The sequence below is a fragment of the Haplochromis burtoni genome, unplaced genomic scaffold (assembly GCF_018398535.1).
Source record: "Haplochromis burtoni strain Fernald_Lab_line unplaced genomic scaffold, NCSU_Asbu1 Contig_377, whole genome shotgun sequence".
NCBI classification, from domain to species: domain Eukaryota; kingdom Metazoa; phylum Chordata; class Actinopteri; order Cichliformes; family Cichlidae; genus Haplochromis; species Haplochromis burtoni.
In genome coordinates this window covers 180,266-204,326 of record NW_024582738.1, presented here as the reverse complement: position 1 = coordinate 204,326, position 24,061 = coordinate 180,266, and the positions used below count along the sequence as shown (strand labels likewise).

The 24,061-nt window shown below is 37.3% G+C and overlaps 2 protein-coding genes across 9 annotated transcripts; one reads left to right on the top strand and one right to left on the bottom strand.

Annotated features, from left to right (window-relative positions):
• The first annotated feature begins 1,779 nt into the window (after positions 1-1,779).
• si:busm1-57f23.1 (uncharacterized protein LOC368621 homolog) lies at positions 1,780-7,969 on the top strand. 2 transcript variants are annotated; one of them, XM_042229069.1, is made up of 5 exons: positions 1,780-1,904; positions 2,058-2,290; positions 5,302-5,453; positions 5,551-5,652; positions 5,842-7,969. In XM_042229069.1, the coding sequence occupies exons 2-5, from the start codon at positions 2,203-2,205 to the stop codon at positions 5,935-5,937; spliced, it is 438 nt and encodes a 145-aa protein (XP_042085003.1). In that variant the 5' UTR covers positions 1,780-1,904; positions 2,058-2,202; the 3' UTR covers positions 5,938-7,969. The 2 variants fall into 2 exon arrangements, with proteins under 2 accessions (XP_042085003.1, XP_042085004.1); XM_042229070.1 differs by having other exon boundaries at positions 1,781-1,904; positions 2,082-2,290.
• A 1,529-nt stretch (positions 7,970-9,498) lies between these two features.
• On the bottom strand, positions 9,499-22,179 carry rassf6 (Ras association domain family member 6). 7 transcript variants are annotated; one of them, XM_005943727.2, is made up of 12 exons: positions 22,019-22,178; positions 17,276-17,402; positions 16,464-16,538; positions 16,207-16,285; positions 13,823-13,983; positions 13,293-13,384; positions 12,840-13,039; positions 12,654-12,755; positions 10,999-11,050; positions 10,791-10,909; positions 10,550-10,647; positions 9,499-10,153 (listed from the first exon to the last, which is right to left on the bottom strand). In XM_005943727.2, exons 3-12 carry the CDS (start codon positions 16,520-16,522, stop codon positions 10,078-10,080), a joined length of 1,038 nt encoding a protein of 345 aa, XP_005943789.1. In that variant the 5' UTR covers positions 16,523-16,538; positions 17,276-17,402; positions 22,019-22,178; the 3' UTR covers positions 9,499-10,077. The 7 variants fall into 7 exon arrangements, 6 of the variants coding, with proteins under 6 accessions (XP_005943789.1, XP_005943790.1, XP_005943791.1 ...); XM_005943728.3 differs by having other exon boundaries at positions 16,464-16,535; XM_005943729.2 differs by lacking the exon at positions 17,276-17,402 and having other exon boundaries at positions 22,019-22,179.
• Positions 22,180-24,061: the final 1,882 nt, after the last annotated feature.

The window sequence follows — 24,061 nt, the reverse complement described above, 5'->3', positions numbered from 1 at the left end:
TTTTGTATTTTCATGCATCCAAAAACTAGGCTTCAAGTTAGCAATTAAATATCTGTTTCTATGATAAACATATTCAAATTTAGATTGAAATTATACTAGTGTCTTCTCTTTAATTTTGTTACAGTAATGCACCTTGTAATACAAACTTTAAAGTAAGTGTAGACTTTAAATCTATTATGCAGGCTATTATTTGTTGACGACGACCAATAATCTATATTCAGTTTCTCAAACTCAAATTCTTACATAGAGCTTACAGTTAAGCACTCAGGACTCATAATGTGAAATAGCACTAGAGCATCTCAATGAAGTGAATGTTAAAGAAAGAAAACTTTACCTTATTTCTCTACAATTATATAAAAAAAAAAAAGTCAACCACTTGTTGCTTTATGTTCTGTGGTATTGCTTCCCTCTGCTGGGCCTTTTAACTCATTACAGAGTTCAATAAGTTTAAAATAAGAACGGGATCAGTCCTATAGACTGTGCACATCATCCACATTTTGTATACCACAGTTTACCACACTTTAACACAAATACTCAAGCAAGCCAGTGTAAATCCACCAGTGCTGACCTGCTCGCTGTCTCTCAGCAAGATTACATTAAACCTCAGTTCATATGCAGCCAGTTATTAGATTTTAGCAACACATATTTTACAGCCAAGTCTTTACCTCGTTGTGTTTTTGAGCTCTACCACCAGTGCACAGTTGTAACTTGTGCATACCACTACCAAAAGTAATCCCAATCTTTCTCTGATATACAGCAATGTGTGTCCCAAGATTACTGTCAGTACACCCTATGCTTTTAGGCATTTTAACCTGGTGGTGGTGCAAAAGGAAAAGCAAGACAATCCCTTAGCACAGATGCAATATACCATAAGGGCTCCACACACACCCTTCCAGTTTTCTCTAAGGGTATATTTACTCATCATACTACATGTTTATATATAACACGCTGTCAGAGTGATGAGCTCAGAACTGTAATTATTCTATTGTTGCAATAAATCATTTAACGTTGTGAGTTGTTTGACTGAACCATCTTAAATATTTGTTAATATTTCAGCCTGGGTCAAGGTTTTTGTCAAACTGAGCCTCCCATAAGTGATGAGGATTATAAATACTGTGATTTCCCATTTGTATAATTAAAATTTAATGCACTTTCTGAATTTTCTCTAATGTCTGACCTGAGGCTGGTAAAAGCAACACTATTTGATATCCAATGAAAATCACTGGATATTGTTTATAATCGTCTTGAACAACAAAACAAGATGTCACTCTTTCCTTCTTTCTTTTACTTTTTTTTTTTTACTTGGTGTTGCTCACTAAGTGAGTAATCTTAGCATATTCCACTTGCTTATATTGGCAAATCTATTCAAAACTTTCAGAACAGTTTGTTCCATGATAAGAGATATTTTGGACCTGATGTGGTTTTGCTGTGTGCCATGGTTTTCACTGTTACTCACTGTATGCCGACTGATGTCATCATCTGGCTTGTGTTGGATCTCCACAAAGTGGCTTATCCAGTGCTTTAAAACAAAATGAGAAGATGGAAATGTGCAAATCTAAATAGACACAGACTACACACCCACGTGATGCATTCAAAGAGAAACAACAGAGCGCGCACATACACACAACAATGCCCGTCAGACACCTATCTGAACTGACTCTTCCACTTGAATATTTCTTTTCTGGCATTCACACCCTAGGTTAAATCTATGCATGCAGTCATATGTGGTATTAGCTGGGTGTGGTCTTCACTGGCTTGTTATACAGGCCACAGCTGAAAGGCTGAATAGTCACAGGCATTCACTGACGCCACCCTCTCCCTCTTTCACTCTCCTGCCTCACATTTCTCTGTTTCACCCTCTGTTGCTCCAGCACTCACCAGTATTCAACTTCTTTAACAAAAAGGTATTTATATTTCTACTTTCTTTGTAGCATAAACTATACGGATGGATAATCTATATGGATTATATATAGTACTTTGTACTTTTTTCCTTTCAGCTATATTATTTAAAATTTCATTTCTAGAGTAAATCCTCTTTATCTCTGTCCTCATTTAAGTGCTCTCTTTGTGGACTTGGACAGACCAAATCGAGTGGGACATCTGCAAGTTGGTTGACAAGTAAATTATTCTGCTCATCTGAAGTGTTTTTCTGGAAACCAGTCTTTCTCTTGTGAGGAGCACAGCAGAGTTTGGTGTATAAAGATGTCTCTTCCATTGCCACTGCTGATATGCCTATCAGTTATCCAGCTGGGCTTGGGAGATCAGCTTGTGGAGAAAGTCGTCATAGCCGGTAAGTAATTATATCGATAAGAAATATAAGAAGCAAAAGCAAATGTGGAGTAATGTCACAGGCAAGCGAGCCAGAAAAAATAGCTTCTGAAATTTTGGGGGCAATACTGCAGAAATACTATCTAATACACGCACATTATTTTTTTTTAAATGTGAAGTTTCATGACAACTGAAGTGGCTGTATTTATTAATGTGCTTCAAAAGAGCCTTACACTGGATATATAAATTCATGAAAAAATATCACTTTCCAACAGGGACATTTGCAAAAATGTTAAGAAGCTGTGTAAAATTAATATGTGAAATATTTGCAGATCACATAAATATCTAGTTAAAAAATATTTCATTGTTTCCTTAAAGTATGCACTGATTTTAAAACCAACACCAGCAACATGCTTTGTGAAAGAGCTGGGATCTGCAGATGTTTAACCCTATGTTGTAACATCTGTCCTTTTAACAAAACTGTATGAGATCAGCTGGAATTTTGTTGAAATCATGTTTGTCTATTTTTGTCAGATGATGGATGTCATTTGTCCTGAGTAACAATGGGTTCTGGCCAGTTTAGCAACAGGACTGTTTTATTGCACAGTTAGTTATGCTGTTGTAAATCATGCAGTGATTAGTTGAAAAACAAAATCTTGTCTGGTTGGCAGCATCATGTTGCTCCAAAACCTGTTCGTGTTGCCCAGCGTACATAGTGTCAGCATGTACAATCAAGCAACCCAATAAAGATATACTGTCCATGATTTCCAACCATAGGACACATTTCCTTTCGAGTCCATTTTAAATGCACTTGATCCTAGAAAAGGTTGTTTTTCTGTCTGATCCCAATTCAGTGCCCATTTAGACCCAACAGATCATGCATGCAGTGTTGGCTGGTTGTTGTGATTTGGGGCTATATAAATAAAACTCAGTTGAACAGAACTGAATTAGTCTTGCTCTTTAGATGCAAATCCTACATGGATAAAAACAGCCACCAGTATATTATTATGTTATTTTAAACTTCATCTAAATACATTATGAGAGGCATCCATCTATTTCAACAAATTAGTTTAAATGGGTCGACAGAATCTGTCTCTTGGATTCTGATTAGTACCTCAACATGTGGTGACAGTAAAGTAGAAACAACATTGGGCTTGAAATGGGAGCCATTCTTATAAAGTACAATGGAGGTATATAACAATGACTGCACTGGAGCGTAGACATCTGTGTCAGAACCATGACTAACAGTCTAGAAACGAGTCAGACAAAACATTTGCAATTCAGCTACTTTGACTTTGTGTATTCATATGACATTTAGCCACAATGAAAAACATGTATTAGTAAATTGCCTACTATCGCAGCATTAAAGAAAGGATGAGATGAAATGTGCATATACACATCTGTATTTTTTTTATACAAATGATGAAGAAAAAATACAATAATACAATAACAAAATGCAGATACCAACCCAGGGTAATAACAAGACAAAATACAGAAAAATACAAATGCTAATAGTGAAAAACATATGATAGTCATTAAATATTTTTGTGGCATGATGAGAGAGGCTAGATGTGATCTTCTGTTGTGCCCCTTGGATGTCGTGTTTGTTAGAGTTTAAGGGAATTGTGTTTGCTATTATGGTTGCGTAGCTGTTATACGCTTGTTTCTTCCAATGCTACTGTGTTCTTTAATGGCTTACAGTTGTTGTTGTTGTGGAAATGAGATGTTGCACCATGAGTGAAGTTATGCACTGGGCTAACAAAGTGTTAGAATGTGTGCAAATGCTGAATAAAATAGCAGTTGTCGTGACAGCTGAAGCTTCAGTGTCTCTGTGTCAGTTCTTGCATTACAGATTTCTCAGCATGGCATAATATGGTAATAAATAACATTGTTTAAAACCATTCATACAGTCAGGGAGCTTGCATTTTGCCTCTTAGTAAGTCTTTGAATGTTAAAACGGCACCAAAATGGCGCCATATTTGATGACTCTGTACTGCAGTCTGGTTGGCTACAGTGAGTCATGTTTATCTTAGTGAGAACACAGATACAGATGTTCTTGCTCAAGTGCTGTTTAATTTGGCATGGTGGAGTTGTAGCTGCAGAGTGTTAAGGAATAAAAATAATAAACGAGTAATCCATCAGGAAAACTCAGTACCAGTACTTAGTATGTAAGGAAGATTATATATAGTGCAGTAAAATCTGCAGCATGGATGCAATTTACGCAGAATTTGGAATGCAATGTGATTTATCATTTTCATAACTTTGGAGTGTTTGTTTTCAGACATACATTTGACAAAATTGCATTTTTCCTTGCGTATAACTTTAACTTGTGTTTTAAGGCCAACTCCTTGCTAAATCTGTTAAGATGAAAACCATTGTTTTACTCACCGAGTACTCAAATAGATGTACGTTAAGGGGAAAAATAATGGGGGAAGGATTAAAAGAAAGTCAGCCTCGAGAAATTAGTTTCAGGAGTGATTTGAAACAAAACACTGATTAAGCTGATCTGACAGGCCAAAGAAGAATATTCCAAAGTTTAATCTCCACAACATCAGAAGCTCACTTCTTATTTAAAGTAAGAGGGTGGAGCAGTGAAAAGATGAGAAGTCGCATATAATACCTCAGTCGCGCTGATATATATGTAGGCAGGAGCCATGTAGGGCTTTACAGCAGATTCTGATGAGCAATGCTTGGTTTGGCCTAGAAGTCAGTGTAGTTTGGCAGTATAAGACCAGCTCAGTGCAGGGTTTTGTGGTTTCTGGACTAAAATATGGAGTTCAGCATAGTGTATGACTTTGCAAATGAAAGCAGATCCAAGTTAATATTAGGATATAAGAGGATTACTAAGGTAAGCACTTTTAATAATTTCCTAAATTGGCAGATGCATTAAGTGGCACACGGTTTAGTGCAATAAGGAAATGCATCCTCATAATAATATCCATTCATCATTTTTTTTAATCATTGATGTGATATCTTGATGAAATTGTGTAAATTAAATGTCTGTGTGTTTTCGTGTGTTTAATTTCATCAAAGAAAACAAGCCTCTTCTGGGTGGCTGGGTTAAAAGGAATCCAGATTCAGCCGAGGTTCAGGAGGCAGCTCAACATGCTGTGAAGATGTTCAATGAAAAGTCCAAGGGCAAGAAAATGTTCAAATTGATTGAAGTGACTGATGCTCAGAGTCAGGTTAGAATCAGCTTTCACAAACAAAATAAATCAGCGTTTTACTATTGCAATCCCACTACAGCGTAAAATATACATTTATGTATGCTGATGTTTGTAGGTGACCAATACAATCGACTATAAGATTGATGCAGTCATGGGAAAAACCAAGTGTCCCAAGTCTGAAAACCAAGACTTGAAGGGCTGCAGTGCTGTGAAAAAGGTGAATGTTTTCTCTGTCTGCAAATGTAAAAGTCTGTAAAGTTTGTAAAGTCTCTCAACAATATTTTTTTTCCAAAGCAAAAAAAGTGAAAAGCTGAATATTAATAAATATTAAGTTAAAAACAGAAATCTAGAGAAATGCTCCCTTTTGATTCTCATGTAATGCTCATTGTTGTTTCCTCTTTCACAGCATCTGAAGTGCCGCTTTGTGGTGACGTACAACCCCCGCAACAACAAACACGAGCTGCAGAAACAAAAGTGCAGGAAAGTTAAAGACAATGTTTAAACTTTGAACAGCTTTAATTTGAATTGCTTTTGTAGGCTTATTGCCATGGCAAATTTATGTGTTCTTATTTCCTGTCTCTGTAATTTAGATATATTTTCAATACTATGTAATGCAGCACATTAAACATGGTGGATGTGGAGGATTGTTCAAAATGAACAAATCATAAATTTGAAATAAAGATTAAAAAGGTTTGCCAGAATGCAATTATAATTTGGTTTACCATGGTTGTGGTTCATGGGTTGAAATGCCTTCTTTTTCTATTTTACTTTAGCTTAAAAAAATTATGTGTGTGCCATTTGTGCAAAATGTCAACTTGATTCAGTTATTTAGTTATTACTGTGGGCTATTTAGAATAGACTCAATCATATGCATGCAGGTAAGAGTCAAAGTGTTCATGATTTATTCATGTTTATCTAACTGATGGTTTTTGCTGTTGTTGTTGTTGTTGTTGTTGTTGTTGTTTTATAGCTAAATCAGCTGACTAGACATTTTGTCATGAAGTTTTTCACAAGTCAATCTCTCTTCATGCTCTGTCAAATGTCTGAAAAGAAGGATAGGAAATGAGTCATTAGAATGATTTGACATTCAGAAATAGCATCTCCTACACCTGTTTCTGTAGAAATATCTTCCAATGAAAAAATACATGAGGAATGAGAAACACATTTCATTATACATTTTAGGAAACAGTGGGTTGTCTCTTCCATGCCTTTTGTACTCACTGCATTTGTACAACTTATTGATCCTTTCTATATCAATCTTAGACATTTTTGTCTGTTTGTCCTATTGGCACAGGATGATCGGGAATGGCAGTAATGGTTTCTTCTCCAGGCACTCATGCAAAGTCATTCCTAAGAAATGACTTCATCACTTAAAATTCATCAACAACTAGGAATAAACCAAAATTCAGTGTATATTTAATTTTTCTCCTGCTAAAGAGTAATGTGATTCAGATGCTGCTACCACAGCGCCAACACCAACATGCAAAGAGATGAAGTCAGAAACTTGCCACGTAGAAAATAATGTAACAGTTAGCAGCTAGGCAAGCTACCATTACACTCATAAACAGAGGTACTTCTTTAAAAAAAAAAAGAAAAAAAAAGAATAGCAAAACCATTTTGCTACTTTTCTGGAAACAGTTATGATACATCACAGAGGAGCAGTCATATAGTGTGTAAGTTGGCAGTATCCTGTTTATGCAAGTTGAATGCATTCTGTATTGAACAAAGAACAGAAACAGTTATCATTGTTCATTTCAGAGATATGAGCTTGTTTTGTCTCAGAGGTATTTTTGGAGACAGTCCTGTTTTCAGTCCAAGATCTCTGTGACCTTTGTATCAGATTTTAACCAAATGTAATATAATGGGATGGTCAGGTATTGTTCTGAAATTTGATTTATGAATGAAACTACTAGCAACCTTTTCTTCCTTAGATTCAAGATAAATCTGAATCCATAAAGGGAGGAATCATTAACCTCAAACAAGTTGAAATAAATCTCATCTGAGCAGCCAATATGTATAATAATTAACTTTTAATGCAAAATAACACTGTAGGTTGTAAGCCACTGCCCACAGGCATGGTATGGGCAGTTAAGGATGCAGCTGAAACATTTTGTTTTGAATAAATAAAGATTACCTTTGTTTGCTGCCAGAATTTTAGACATTAAGCCTAAATGTTGAGTGTCCTCAAACTTCACGTCTAAAATTAAATGATTCAGTTATCCAACATGAAGAAGCATGGAGTCATAAAATGAGTTAAAGACCCATGATAAGAATATTCAATCACCTTTCTTTTGTGGACGCACCTCCAGAGACACAAATGAATCTTTAGCAGTAAAATAAAACATGAATATTGAAGAATTTCATTTTTTTGTTTTCATTTTTATTGTCCCATCTTACTAGCTTTTTAATACAAACTAAGATTCATGAGAGATTTTTTTTATATAACAAAAGCTGACCTTGATTGTCATCATGTCAGGTCCTCCTTAAATAGTCACTCAATAATAGCACATTACAGATTAAAAATAAGAATTTAATGGTTTACTGTCATGTTTACTTACTACAAGATCAGTCTAAGAAGAAAGAAGAGGCCCATGTTTCCAAACACACACACACACACACACACACACACACACACACACACACACACACACACACACACACAATGTCTGTAATCATTGGTGTACATCTATCTGGAATGAGAAACCATTACTTTTCTTCTCAATTCTGATGAACCAGTTTGACCTTGCTAAAATGTGAATGGCTGGTTAGACATTTGTGCATGTTTGTTAATGGGCAGTTAAACGAGCTAATAAACCCAACTAATAATCAAATGCTCTCTCTCTCTCTCCTCACTCTTTAAACTTGTGGCTTACACCCAGAGTTGTCAGACACTTACATAGATCACATATTTGCTCTGCATGTACAATATCATCTCAGTTAAAACTAAAAACTTGTATGATTTTTTTTTAATAAAAAAGAAAATTAAATGAATGAACTAAATGAAAAGTTGCATTTAGTGGATAAGAATACATTCTTCCTCTTGAGTAAAACCCAATTTTCAAAAACAGAAATGTAAAACCTCTTCTGGGGCTTGCACAGCTAACATCTATGGATCTCCTTCATGATGGAACAGCAAAACTGTGCCACTGGGAACACTCATTTTCCATTTCTTAAAAGTCTACCATTTGGAAACTGGTGCACATGGAAACGCTATCCTACAATAAAACATCTGTTTATTCTCATTTAGTCATTCATCATGGCGGAGGAAAATTGCTTAGTAATATAAGGCTGTCTGGTGGGCTGGCAAGCCATTACAAAGTCTTTGCCTCTAAACTGCAGTGCTCACCTCATTTCACATTCATTATTTAACTATTAAGACAAGGTTTTCCATCTGTAAGCATTTTCCCATCTTTCACACACAGACACAGAGAAGCAAACTGAGAGAGGACTTTTATTACTGGTTTTATCTCCTGTCATCCAGTTTTCCTATTATCTGTCCCCTAAAGTAGCTTATTATTGCATTCACTCTTTGTCATCTTGTTTGTACCATTGTTGATGATTGCTATATTTAATTAAAGTGGCATTTTCATCATTTTATGATTCATCTTAGACATATTTCCCCCACTTTCAACCTGTCATGTGTGGCATCTTTGGAACAAAGTTTGGCTGCACAGAGTGACTAAGTGACAAATTAACCACCAGCCACTTTGAGAGGTTCAGATGAAGGCAAACAGATAAAAAAAAAAGGGTGGAGGCAGAGAAACAAAATAATAGGGGCCTACAGTAAGTACAAAGTATTATGCAGACTCTCATGGAAGAGATAGAAACACACTGGGAAAACTACGTAGAGAGGAAAATGCAGGAGTCTGAGGAACATGCAAATGCTAAGACTCAAGGAAAGTTTTGTCTGGATTAAAATTTGACGAACACCACACACAAGAACTATTTCCATTGAGCCAATCAACACTTTATTACAAACCAGGAAAATAAATACCAGAAATCAGCAATAAAATCCATCCAACTCAACCACATATAAAATAACAAAGTACACGAAAAAAGAGTAAATAGAACAGAATAGAATTCAACTTTATTGTCATTGCACAATTGCAATTGTCATTGTACCTGCACATGCACAGGTACAATTAACAATCAATATAGTTTTATCAAAAGTCTACATACACATACATTGATCATTGATAAAAAATAGAAACCTTGAGCAGAGTCCAATTAACCCTTGAAAAGCTCCAGTGGCACACATAACTCAAACATAGCAAACAGAAAGCACAAACAGAAGTGGCCATGCTGGTCCCATATTTATTCACAGACACAGTGAACTACAATTTCTGGCAGCAATTTACATTTGCATCTTTAATTTATTTTACAGTTTAAAATAGAAAAAGACACATAAGACTGGAAGGATGATATATTTTTGTATGGGATATACACCAGCCTCGTGCTTCATATCCCAAATTGTTCATCTTTATTATGTATCAGAGATTCAGAATTATAACATTAAAGAGTGCGTGAAGAAAAAAAAACAAGGGAAAAGAATTCCTCATATTTCTGTAGATCTTTCATCGCTGAACATGGAAATGGTGCCGTACTGAATGTTGAATCTTGTTTTAGGAAATCAGGTGAGTTGTTAGACACTGGTCTCAATGGGACGTGACATCTTACAGTTTAACATATTGGACAGGACTCTCTTTTGGTGTTTGTACCTGGCACCCACACACACACACACAGATAGATAGATAGATAGATAGATAGATAGATAGATAGATAGATAGATAGATAGATAGATAGATAGATAGATAGATAGATAGATAGATAGATAGATTAGGAGAGAGATACAGACACCATAAGCAAGCAAAAAATAAATGAGAAAGTTTAAATATTGGCGCCACCACCTGACCTCAAACGTTACTACAGTTTTTATACTGGTGAATGTTGGTTATGCACATCTTTTTGACTGGTGTAAAGGAAGATGTAGTCATGCATAAGTGGTAAAACACGCACCGTTAGGCTCTTTATTTATATTCTCTATTTTCAAAACTTAATTGCACTCGTGAGAAAGCATTTCAAGAGCGTTTAAGCAAATAAAATTGTATACTAACTTGTTCTCAATTGTTTGTATCTCTCTGTTCTCCTCGTCTTTGAGTTTCTGTAAAACTTTTTCAAGGATTGGAAGCTCTAAGTTCAGATATTGAGCTACCTGCAAAGAAAAATATGTTACCATATAGTTTGCAACAAATAAAAAAGCAGAAAACTCCTTATTAGAAGTAAATGAAGGTACCTTAAAACACTTAAAGGGTAACATTATGTTACCATAAGTTAAGGCATGGCTACTACACTCACATCATCACTAACTTCCTCTTCATCTGCATCCATCAAAAAAATCTTCATGATGTCATCAGAGGGTCCCTGCAGTGTGCGCTCCCATAACGGCTGGTCTGTGTTACTCAGCTTCCTTTTTTCTGGACAAAGCACACAAGTGCCACATTGGTGCAGCATTTTCTTGTGCTATGTCTAATTATTGCATTTCTTGTGGAAAAGATGAACCCACCTCCACTTTGATGAAGACAGTAGAGAGCAAATTCCTGGGGATCGTTCTGTATCTGATGAACATACAGCCAAAAAAATATATAAATATATACATATTTTTTTTTGGATGAAGTTATTATGGTTTGATGAATTCTGACTATACATTATTTACATCCCATGCTTAATCCATGAGGTTTAATAAGATATTTGCAACCCTGAGAGCAACCCATTATTTCACAAATGTTTGTAGAAGAACTCTATGTGCCTAGTGACTGGATTTTACCCACCAGAGGCCCTGGAAGTGATTGGACCACCTGGATTCAGTGATTGATATGGGTGACTAAATACATTTGGCAATATAGTGTACCTCCCTCCCTAAACAGTGCTGTGATTTCTTTTTTTTGACTCCTTCCTAATTTCTTGGATTTTTGCATATTTGTCACACTCATTTATTTCAGATCATCAAGCAAATTTTAATATTCATTTGTGTTCATAATTTTCATTTAAGGGTAACCTGAGCAAATATAAACTACAATTTTTAGATCATGATTTCATTTTTTTAAGGGACAAAAGCTATCCAAACCTCTCCTTCAGGAATTCATGATTCCGTTAATTACAAGAAGTAATCCAGGTCCTAGAGCAGCAAAGACCTGGAGTTGCTCTGTTGCTCTGTGCTCTGTAGTTGCTCTGTGAGTAACTACAGAGCATCGCACTATCACCATTGTCTGTTGGTATAATGTTCTTTTTTGATGTGACAGGATATAAAGCTGGTTCTTTTGTTATGCCCTGAATGAGTTCATGTTGTAAGTTTTGTAGGGTGGCCAGTCCTGGGAAGTTTCCCTAGTGTTCCAAGTTTTCTCCCTTTGTGGATAATGGCTATCACCTTGTTTCACTGGAATCCCAAAGCCTTAGAAATGGCTTTGTAACCCTTTCCATACTCAGATGTCACTGACTTTGTTTCCTATCTGTTCTCAAGTAAGTTAGGTTTAGGCAATGTGTGTCGCTTTCCGAGCTCCTTTAGCCCGTTTAAATTTTCTCAGACAGGTTCTATTTAAGCGATTACCTGATTCAACATGTCTGACAGTAATGAGGCCTGGGTGTGGCTGCTGAAAATTAACATGAGCATTCAAAAAAAATAAATAAAAAATTAATGATTTAACAAGAGGGGATAATGCAGAGATATGTTTGGGTTGCTGTTTTTTCCCTCCTGAATAAATGAAATCATCATTTAAAAACTGCATTTTGTATTTAAAGGTACAGTGTGTAAGTTATTTGTGACCTTTGAATGAAAAGTTATGAGGTGCATTATATGTGTGCCTGGTCTCTAGTCACATGCATAAAAGGATGGACTGGTGATGCCCATGTTGGACACTGTATTCAAGATAGCCGCAACATCGCAACATCCACAAATGGTGCCCACAACAAAGTATTTTTAATGCATTATTTCTACGTTTAATCAGTTTCTTAAAAGATTTAATTACACACTAATCAAGAGATAGATATATATATATATATGTGTGTGTGTTCAAAATTGGGGTTTTGTCTATTAAAAACCTCATAAACTTACTGTACCTTTAAAAACTCAAGAAGGTGAAAATCCTTTTTTTCACAGCACTTGCATGTACACAAAATAAATTACAACAATTTTTTGTACCAGCCCTCTGGCACCAAACTTACCTTGAACTTGTGCAGCAGCTGTTCAATGACTTGGTTTGTGGTCATTCTGCTAGAGATACGAACTTTGGTTGGTGTACCAAAGCACGGAGTGAAGATCGAGGTCTGTGGAACAGAGTGAAACAACACTGACCTTAAACTCATGATGAAGAAAATAAGCCCTGAGGGCAGTTTTAAGCAGAAACCCACTTTGTAATTGTAGAAGTGGCCATTGATTGAAAAGCGATGCTGCCTTTCTTTTTCTCTTTGAGCTGCTGACTTTCCTGTGCTCCTCCTTCTTTTAACCAGCGAGGCATCACTCATACAGCGGAACAGGTTGGACTCTGCTTCCTGTTCTGGATTCTTCTGCTTTGGAGGGCGCAGGGTTGAGGTCTCATAAACAGGTGGTCCTTTAGATTGTGCAAACACCCCCAGAGAAAAAAGGTTCACATTCAACATATGGTGTAACTACAATAAACAAGACAGTTTTAAATGTGTGTAAACAAGTAGACATAACATTCAACTAAAGCTAACAATAAGATTTGATGATAATCCATAAGCCAAGATTTTATGTCCAACAATATCTATAATATACTCTAATTTAATGGTTAAGATAGCATTTTTGAGAAATGACAGAGATAATGAAGAGAAAAAAGCGTTCACCTGGTAAAGGGTTTTTGATTGTTTCCTGTGGTGTCTCAACCATCTCATCTATCTGGTGAAGGTCAACATATTCTCCCCATCGTGACATTCCTCTGAAAGAAAGATTGACTATGAAAACAAAACCTGAAACACTTTAGCTATATAACTACTGTAGTCATGCAGTAGGGTCGCGTGTGAGCTGAAGCCTAGTCCAGCTACCACTGGTTGAGATGCAGGGTACACCTTGGACAGGTTGCCAATCTTAAGCAAAGATAACAGAGAGAGACAGACAACCAGTCGCACTCACTTTCACACCTATGGCCAATTTAGAGTCACCAGTTAACTTGACCGCACCAATTGCATGTCTTTGGACTGTGGAAGAAGCTGGAGTACCTCGGGAGAACCCATGCAGACGCAGGGAGCTCATGCAAAGCCCGAGGTCAGATGGTGGAGGCAAACTCAGGATCTTCTTGCTGTGAGGCAATGGTGGCAACCACAGAGCCACTGTTTCCCACCAGTACTAAAAATATTGTACAAAATTTGATTTTAACCTCTTGCTTTCCAGTGGGCTGACTGGACTGGTGGGATCTGGAGAGGTCTTAGGAACAAATGGAAACATTTGCTTGTCATCCTGTATTTTCAGCCTGATTGGTCTCCGTACTCCCCAGCAGATATTCAGCATGCCTTCCACCACCACCGTGCCATCTGCTTCCTGTTACAGAAACACATACACAGACATGTTAAAACAAGCTTCACTATTAGCTATATGGCTAGATACAGTCCCAATCAAAAGTTTAAGACCACATGCCTTTAAAAGGCCAAATCTGTGCAAAAATGTGGATTTTCTGTCAGGTAGTCACACTGTCATCTTGTTCTGATGGCAAAGGAAAAAAAACTTTCCCTTTTTGAACATGGTCGGGTTGTTGAACTGCATAAGCAGGGTCTCTCGCAGCGTGCCATCACTGCCGAGGTGGGACGCAGTAAGACAGTCATTTGGAATTTCCTAAGTGATCCTGAGGGTTATGGAACAAAAAACTCAAGTGGAAGACCCCAAAATTTCACCAGCACGGAGTTGGAGAATTCAATTGGCTGTCCGTCAAGACACTGGACGATCCTTGACCCAAATTAAGGCCATTACAGGTGCCGACTGCAGCCCGATAACCATCAGATGGAATCTCAAACTGAAGGGCTTCACAAACAGAAAAGGTCTTCAAAGGTCTCGTCTCCTTGAAAGCCACAGAACTGACTGTTTGGACTTTGCAAAAGAGCACCAAACATGGGACATTGAAAGGTCGAAGAAAGTTTTATTCTCTGATGAGAAAAAGTGTAACCTTGATGGTCTTGATGGTTTCCAACATTAGTGGCATGACAAGCAGTTCCCACCTGAGATGTTTTTCTATACGCCATAGTGGAAGGGGCATCGTAACGTCTGGAGTGCTTTTTCCTTCAGTGGAACAATGGAGCTTCAGGAGGTGCAGGGGTATCAAACGACTGCTGACCATATCCAGATGCTGCAGAAAGCATCCCTCATGGCCCTCGTCTGCGTGGTAATGACTAGATTTTTCAACAGGACAACGCTACAGTACACAACACCCACAGGACAAGGACTTCTTCCAGGAGAATAACATCACTCTTTGGACCATCCTGTGTGTTTCCCTGATCTAAATCCAGTTGAGAACCTTTGGGGATGGATGGCAAGGGAAGTTTATAAAATTGGACAGCAGTTCCAAACAATAGATGCCCTTCATGCAGCTGTCTTCACCACTTGGAGAAATGTTCCCACTCACCTCAAGGAAATGCTTGCATCAAGCATGCCACAACAATTTTTTGAAGTGATCAACAATAATGGTGGAGCTATTCGATACTGAGTTCATGTTTGGAACTTTGATTTCTGTTTTGGTGGGGTTCACAGGTTTGTTTTGGGGAGGTTTGGTCCTAAACTTTTGATCAACTCTAAAACAGCCTTTTTCAGTGGGAACCTTGAAACCTAGTTAAGATCCAACTATGCAAAATTTTTCAACTATGCCATTTTTCAAGTGGTCTTAAACTTTTGATCGGGACAGCATATAGCTATAAAGTTGGAGACTGCATGAGACAACAGAATTATCAAAATTACAGCTCTATCATTATGTCATGGGGGAATCTAATGGATTATAATTGGTTATTATTTAATGGTCTAAGAAACAAACAAGCAAATAACAAATAAATATAAAAAATAGGCTTATTCTACAAGCAAATGCAATACGCAGTAAGAGCAGCAAGTACAAATGGGTGCTTTGTTTTAGGTCTATAAATTAAAGTTTATAGAATAATAACACTGTTTTAAATTTGTTCACTGTGAACAGGAAAACAGAAAACCAAGGAATAAATTTGTGCATAGGAATCTATATTTAATACCGATGCTCAATGGGGAAACACGGAGAAACTACTTGAACTTTAGGCCCACCTGCTTTCTGTGCAAAGAAGTCTGGGAGATCTTCCAGGAATGGTGACGGTATTTTCAGGAAAAACTGGCTAGTAGGTGGTGGTTAAATACCTGTTGATCTATGATGTGGAACATAACCTGCTCCTGAGCAGGTTAGGCTAGCAGTGTAAGCTACAATCTACACCTGTAAGAAGTGATCCACCTTCACAGTACTAAAAACCCAGGATTAACACTGAAGTACAGGCCTCGGGTCTGCAGTCTATTGGCTACCACAGACAAGGACAAACAATCTTTTTCTGTCAGAGTAGTGTGAGAGAACCCACACACATGCAAACTCCACACAGACAGGCCTAAACAGGCAGGTGCATTTGACCCCAGGAAGCCAAAGCACTAACCATTGAATCATGGTGCTTTTGTATATTACCTATTAATTAACTAACTAGCAATGTGAATATCCCAAGAATTGGGAAACAAAAGGGAAACCTATTTCAAATTCTTATTAAATCATACCTGAGCATAAGTGAGGCGAAGTTGAGTCTGGTCCTTCAGGAAGCAGTTGTAGGTATTAAACAGGGAGAGAAACTCCGCTCTAAAATTAATAAAAAACTAAATGCAAGGTTTTGCACAGCACAGCCCGACAATGTTCAGGTCATATTTATTAGTTTATTATTTTATATGTTGCATTCTTTGTCAGATTATTTGGAACCACTTAAGGGAACATGAAATACAGAATACATAAATGACATTTAGTATACAAAGTAACTCACCTGGACAGTGTTCGCCCATTCCCTGCCTTGATGACTGGGAGGAGAGCTGCTTCATTCATGTCTGGTCATCTACTGCTGTGAAAACAAACAAACAATTTTATAAAGTTAATGAAAACTTTATAAAAAAAAACCCTCAAACATATACGTGTAAGCTTGAGTGTAAAATCAGGTGACTAACACCAGATGCTGCCAACTTGTTGAACAGTATTGCGTAGTAGTGCATATGGCTCCATAAAAATAGTTAACCAGCATTATGAGCAACTTGAGCAAGGAAAGACACTGGGAGCTACAGTGCACTTCTACAATCCTCAACCAGCTGTCAGTGTTTCTAAGAACAAATTAAATAAAACGAGTCTTACCTCCTCTAACATGGTGAGTCAGAGCTATCCTCTCTTCTCACTGTCTTTGTGTCTGCCTCTTTCTTCCTTCTGTGCTTTAAATATCTCTTTCCAGTCTCTCTGTCTCTCTCTCTGATGTGTTATATTTATCCCTCTCTCTTTCTCTTGCTCTCTCTCTCTCTCTAACATGCCTTCACTCTTTTACTTTCTTTTTTGTGCTCGTCTCTAAGAGATTTTATAGCAGCACTCCACCCAGCAACCCGTGATGACAGTGTAGACCTAACCATTTGTTTATTCTTTGGTCAGAGACGCCGAAGTCTGTGACCGACAAAGAGGACTGCTGGAATATTCATGTTGCCTCATTTAAAAACAAAAAAGCAAAAACTTCTTTCTCCTGTTATTTTCTGGAATCCTGCAAAAACTCCCAGCAGTCTGAAAACAGCAGTCATATATGCCTATTTCTTTCATTCTTACCGGTTTTCTCTGCTTCAGCCTGTTTGCTGGTAAGTAATATCTCAGTTATTCAGCAGCTGTCATACCAGAAACCACGGCACTCCTCTTTCTGACTGACTGTTTCCTCTTGCACAGGGAGACGTGCCAGCTACAACAATAACAATAACAAAACTTTAAGCACGCAGTTTCTACAGAAAACGTTGGTATTTGTATCTCATGTGCACATGAAGATTTGACTGAATCTGGCAACAAACTTTAATGTAAAACTGCATTTAGGCACTGTAACAGTAAAGCACAATGTACAATCCCTAATATATCAAAGAATCAGTAAAGACTCTTTTTTACTCTTTTCTGATAGAAAACACTATGTTTAAGAATAATAATAATAATAATAATAATAACTTTATTTATCCCGAGGGAAATTCTTTTGTCATGTATATGCTCAAAGCAGAAGGAGAGACAGAGGAACAGATGAATAAGACATGAGATATACAATATATACAATAAGAATAGTAGTGTACAGTAATATACAGTAGGATAGTGCAAGACATAGTATCAGATAACTCTAACAAGTAATATATATAACTATATCCTTGTGTTCTGAGGGCCTCTGGATGTCTGGAGTTTTGATCTCCTCCATACCTGCTTCATGCCCTGGAGGACGGGGCTGTGGCCCCCCCACACCCTCCTGCAGATCATTACATGAAGGAACCTTTTAAAACAAAACAAGCGCGTCCATGCTCACAGGTGTACACACGGGTGATCACACCCACAAACTACACCCTTTTTGGCTCCTACCTCAAAGCACACTGTGTTCTGTTGATCTTATGTGCTGCACAATAATGTTTAATATTTAGTATTTACTGTCATATTCCCATATATCATTGTGATGTTGTTTATTCTATTACTCTTGTTCTCTTCTGCTTGTTTTCTTTTTTCTTTCTCAACAGGTGATCCAGGTGATCGATATATGCATTTTTTTTCTTTTTTTTTTCAGCCTGTTCTGTTGGTTTTTGTTTTTTGCCCTTCTCCCCCATCCCTCTTCTCAGCTGTTTGTCTTTCCCTCTTTCTTTCTCCCCTTCTTTCCTCCAGTCAAGTCTGTCCCGTATTCAGCAAGTGAAAATAAAATAAACAATAAAAGGTGAATCAAATGGACCATTATGGCAAGGCTGGGATGGTCAATTTGGTAAAGTAAATCCGTTGGGCATCTTTCTTTGCCTTTAGACAACAATTCTGATGGCAAAAGAGCCAAACGGGACAGGCAAAAAAACCCAAAAAAACAAAACTATATCCTGGTGAATAAATAACTTAACTATCAATGCTGGCGATTCTAGAAAGTGACAGTATTGTGCAATAGAATAAAGGGAGTAGCAGCGTATGATGGGGGGATGAAACAAATATTCAATAAGGTACTGTTGGGTAATATTGCACGGTCTGGAAGGGAACAGAATAACATTGGTAATCGTCTCAGGAAAATCACCTACAGAGTGAGGAAGAGTTATTCCTATTGCCCCGGTACAAAGGATTTACTGTGGCGGTCAGTTCTGCATTTCGGGGCAATGAGTCTTTTGCTGCGTTTGCTCCGATGGTCCATCATGGGGGCGTGCATGGGGTGGGAGGGGTTGTCCATGATAGAAACAAGCTTTTTTAGCATTCTCCTTTCAGACACCTCCTCCAGGTTCTCAAGTCTGACACCCAGGACAGAACCAGCCTTTCTAATCAGTTTGTTCAGCCTGTTGGCATCAGCTGTCTTCACCCCACTTCCCCAGCACACAGCTGCAAAGAACACGACGCTCTCCAACACCGAGTCAGCATTTTCCTACCAACATTGAAGGACCTGAGTTGCCTGAGTAGGAAAAGCCGACTCTGCCCTTTTTTGAAGATAGCATTGGTGTTCTTGGTCCAATCCAGTTTACAATCCAAGTGTGCCCCCAGGTACCGGTAGTCCTCAACTATCTCCACATCAGCCCCTCTGATGGTGACAGGGTTAGGAGGAGGAGCCTGCTTCCTAAAGTCCATAATCAGTTCCTTTGTCTTTGTGATGTTAAGTAGGTTGTTTATAACCGTGTGCTACTACTACTACAACTCCTCCTCCTACTAATTACAATAATAATGGTTATTATAATGATAGAAGCTTGGAGTTAGAGTTCATTTGAAAATCCAGGGTCTATGTAACAACTCCCAGGTGGGCATGTTTGTGTGAATGAAGTACTAAAGTACATGGCATAGAGCAAATGTACTTTTATAATAATGTTTGCTAAAATTGTTTTTAAAAAAAGTATTATCACGCTCATCATGCTGACTCCAGCTTACGAGTTTGAGTTAACTCCAGCAGTTTGTATGTTTTCCCTCTTAAACATGCAGAGTTTAGGGTTTCCAACAAATTTTAATCAGCAACTCTTTTTAGAATGTATAAATTGCCTATTAAGATTAATACATGTTTCATTTTTTAAATCTAATAACGTTCATTTTTGAGAACATCATCTCACCTAAGAGATTTAACCATTATAAGCATAGTAATTTATTTTTTACTGAGAGTGAAAATCGCAAGAACAAATATAACCGTGTTGAACTATTATAATCATTAATCATTGTCTTCACTTGTTTCACAAAAAAACATTTATAATTAAATCTTAAAGCAAAAAACAAAAAAACAAAAACTTGCCTATTGCAAACTAGTCTGTGCATTCAAAGCATTGGTAAGTCACGTGCCTTTCTAATCTTATCATCCCACCACCCCACTTATGAGCTCTGTTTTAATCTTAGCTCTCAGTTAGTTTAATCTCAGTTTGCGCGGTATAAAAATATTCTTATTTGTTTATTTTTAGATTTTTTCCTTGCATTGTGGATATTTGTGCTTGTAGTTACACAGCACAAACAAGCACAGGATGTACTTTCATTTATATATAACCTTTCTGTTCTTTGTGACCACTCAAATCACTTTTAGCTACAAGTTTTGTTTTAACCATTTAAAATTAATATATATATCACTTTAGTGCAGCTCAAGCAATATCTCATACAAAAGCCCAATTTAGAATTATCAATTAAACTAACAGGTATGTGTTTGGACTGTGAGAGGAAGCCAGAATAACCCAAGTGCTCTGGAATTGGTCAAACATGCAAACTCCACACAGAAAGGCCTAACTGGGTTTTGGACCTCCATAATCCAACTATATTTCAGACCTTGTATCTGTGCCATGGCAATACTTCTCAAGCCACTCTTCAGGCTAAAAGAATGACATTTAGACATTTTGAAGTATTTTATTTTTATATTTAATCTTGAAATGGTCCAAATTTGTCCTGAACAGTATGCAAAGGTTAAATCATTCCAATGGTATTTGCTTTAAGAAATCACAGCACTAATGTGATCGACAAGAACAGTTTCTAGTCATAAAAACGTGATACATGGTAGTAAGCTGCAGAGAATTTAAGCTCTAGCATATAATAATGTGAGCGCTTTCACTGACCTCTTATAAGCCTTTGTAATATAAAGGAAACAACTACTGTATATATACTGAAGAATATAAAGAATACACAGCAATTTATCACCATTTCACACAGCATCCACATTCACAGTATTATAGTGTATTCACAAAAATGTAATTATTTTAAAAAATTTTGTTTTTTGCATTTTGTTACAATGTAGTTATACATTTTTATAATTAATTCTTCATTTAAAAATATTTTGCATATTATAATCAAAAGTTGACTCTTAAAGTCTATACAAAGCATGCTTTGAGGGTGGACATCCACTGGAAGACAAGTGACCTTTAAAGTTGTAAATCTTGCTTGCAGAAAAAAAAAAGAAAGAAAAAAAAAGAAGAAAGAAATCGCCAGCATCAAATGTGACGTTTGAATAGAACCATGGCATATATTTATGTTCTCTCAAGAGGCTAGTGGTGAGTAAAAATCCCGCTGTAGGTGAACACTTTACAGCCCTCTCTCTGCTAATCCACTAAACAAGCCATCAGGAAATAGATTTATTTATTTATTTATATTTTGAGAGGGCATATGTTCTGATAGCATGCGATAATCACTCGGAAACTTTTACAACTCTTTGGCATATACACTTCACACAATTCAGTGCCACAGTTGACTGCTTCACTTTACTTTTAGTACGATGTTATCTGGAGGTTGAACAGATGATTTTGTGTGTGTATGCAGTAAAAGCCTTTTTCAGATTGTCAGCTGTGGTTCTATGAAAACGGAATGAGGCCAAAGAAAACAAACACACATCCATGTATTTGTTTTACTTCCTTTACTTTACTTTTTGCTCCTCCCCATTTTGCCACTCCTTTCTGTATCTGACTGTCTTCATACATAGCCCTTGCTCTTTGTTTCTCCCTAGATTTGACCTGATTATGTCATTTTAATATACCTTCGGGTTGTTTCTTGCACCTGGGCTGCAAAACTTGACAAACATTGTGACAAAGCTTTGTTCTACTCCAGCCTACAGATAAACTGTGCTGTATCAGGCTACTGTATGACTCGAGTCACATGAGCTCTAGTCTGTGACATTGGTGTCCACCCCATGTGGCTAACATAGAATGAGTATGCTTTTCATACAAATAATATAAAGAATTCAACTATTACAGTCTTTTATTTTCTTAATGTGACTGGCAAGTGTTGCTCAGAAAGAGGTGTAACGCATTTCATTTCCATTTTGTTAAGCCAGACACTCTTTGGTTCTTTTACAGCTGCAAAGAACACCTTAACAAACCAAAGTATAAAGTGAAGATGTACCAAAAGTAAATTTCCTCTTACCTGACTAGTGTATCTTTTAATCTTCTATCGAATGAAGCAAGTTCACTCCATATTCGAGCTCTCATGTGTGCATAATGTACATGTGTGTTTGTGGTAGGAGGTCCAGAGTACGGTGCATGTGGCAGGAGGTGAGCGTGTGTAGCACCCCACAGCAGCTGGTTAATTATTACAGAACATGTTGAGACAGTGTTCATAGGGAGTGGCTGACTGACACCAGATATGACTCGACTTAACTGTACGTTTGTGCATGCATGCCCGGAGAGAGTGAGAGTGGGGGTTATGCATAACACATTGCATTTGCCTGCTGGGCAATTTTACAAATTACAAATCAACTGAGATTGTAGTGGGATTGGAACACTGTTGATGTTTGTACCATTTGGACTGAACCATCTAGAAAGTCTTCAACATTCTAAATACAGAGTTTATTCACATCCTGCACATTTGTCCTTTTAAAAGTTTAGACCAGGTGTCTTACACTGCCAGGATCAAACATCTACTTTGTTGATGTTCAGGTTACAGCATGTAACACCACAAAATCCTACTAGTCAACATTCAGTATGTTTGCTTTTAAAATAGAACTTGACTCCTTCTTTTTATTAGGTTATAGTTAGGGCTGGATCAGGTGACTCTGAACCTCTTTTAGTTATGCACAGTAGGCCTGGGCTACTGGGGGGTTCCCACGATGCCCTGAGTGTCCTGAGCAGATGACTGCCCCTCCCTGAGCATGCTCCTACTGGAGGTTTCTTCCAGTTAAAACTGAGTTTTTCCTGCCCACTTTCTCCAAGTGCTTGCTCATAGGGGGTCATCTGATTGTTTGGTTTTTGCTGTATTAATGTATGCTCTTTACCTTATAGTACACCTTGAGGTAACTGTTGTTGTGATTTGCCATTATATAAATAAAATTGAATTGACCTGAACTGAAAAATGTGACTTTGGAGTTTAATGTAATTTTTTGTGTTCTCTCAAAAGAAAACAGACGTTTTGTTCAACTGTCATAATCTCAAAAGCCTTAGCAATGATCTTTTCAAATAAGCAATTTTTGTCAAATACACATGCATGTGAGCACCAACAAACACATTTAAACAAATACATACATATGAATACAAAATGTAGGGCAGAAACCTGGTAGTACAGCCTATGTAGAGAAAAAAAAAGTTAAAAAGTTTACGGTTATCAAAACAATGGACGTCTTTAAAGTATGTTTGCAAACCTCAGTCTGATGCAAATTGGAGCCACTGCTGCGATTCTGTCAGCAGAGGGAGGCAGAGTATTAGTGCAAATATTTAACAGAGACATCTGGTAATACTGAGTCAGAGATTCCAGGCCTATCAGTCTCAGAGGGATCTTGTTATCTTTTTCAGTTTTATCCTGGTTTGATAGCAGGTTAAAAACTGATCTCTTTGATGTGTTTGGGTTACTTTGGTGTTGTAACACTTTCATGAAACAATAAAACTGATAAAAAAAAACTGGACTCATTACACTACATACAGCCCAGTTCTGTCAAGCAGCAGTGTAAACTAATAAAATCCTGTGCTTTGGCAGAGCAGCAGTTTATATAACATTTACTGTATACTGTTTACTATATAATAGGCTAATGTACTCTTTGAAATAGCAAAGGGTGAATGGAGCTAGACAATCAACAGATGTGAATTATTTCATCAGACGCAACGTTTACATGGACTGTAAGTTAAGGAATTCTCATATTATAGGCTTTTGCTAATTAGCCAAAAAGCCCATAAGAACAGAATGATAAAACAAAACAAAACAAGAAGGTCACAAACAAGCAATCCTTTGTATTTTACGTTTAATTTAATCCGCTTTATTTATTAATTTTTTGAAACAAACCTCCCTGTGACATCCGTTAGGTCAACAGTTAAACCTACACAGATGACAGACTGAAGCTAACTGTGTGTGCTGATGGAGTACAATAGTAGAGTGTATCTGAAGCAGAATGGATAAGGAGCAAATGAACTGAAATGCCATTCCTTTCCCAAAATAAAACAGGACGTACAGGCTGGCAGGCAACAGGTGGGCACAAAGGCT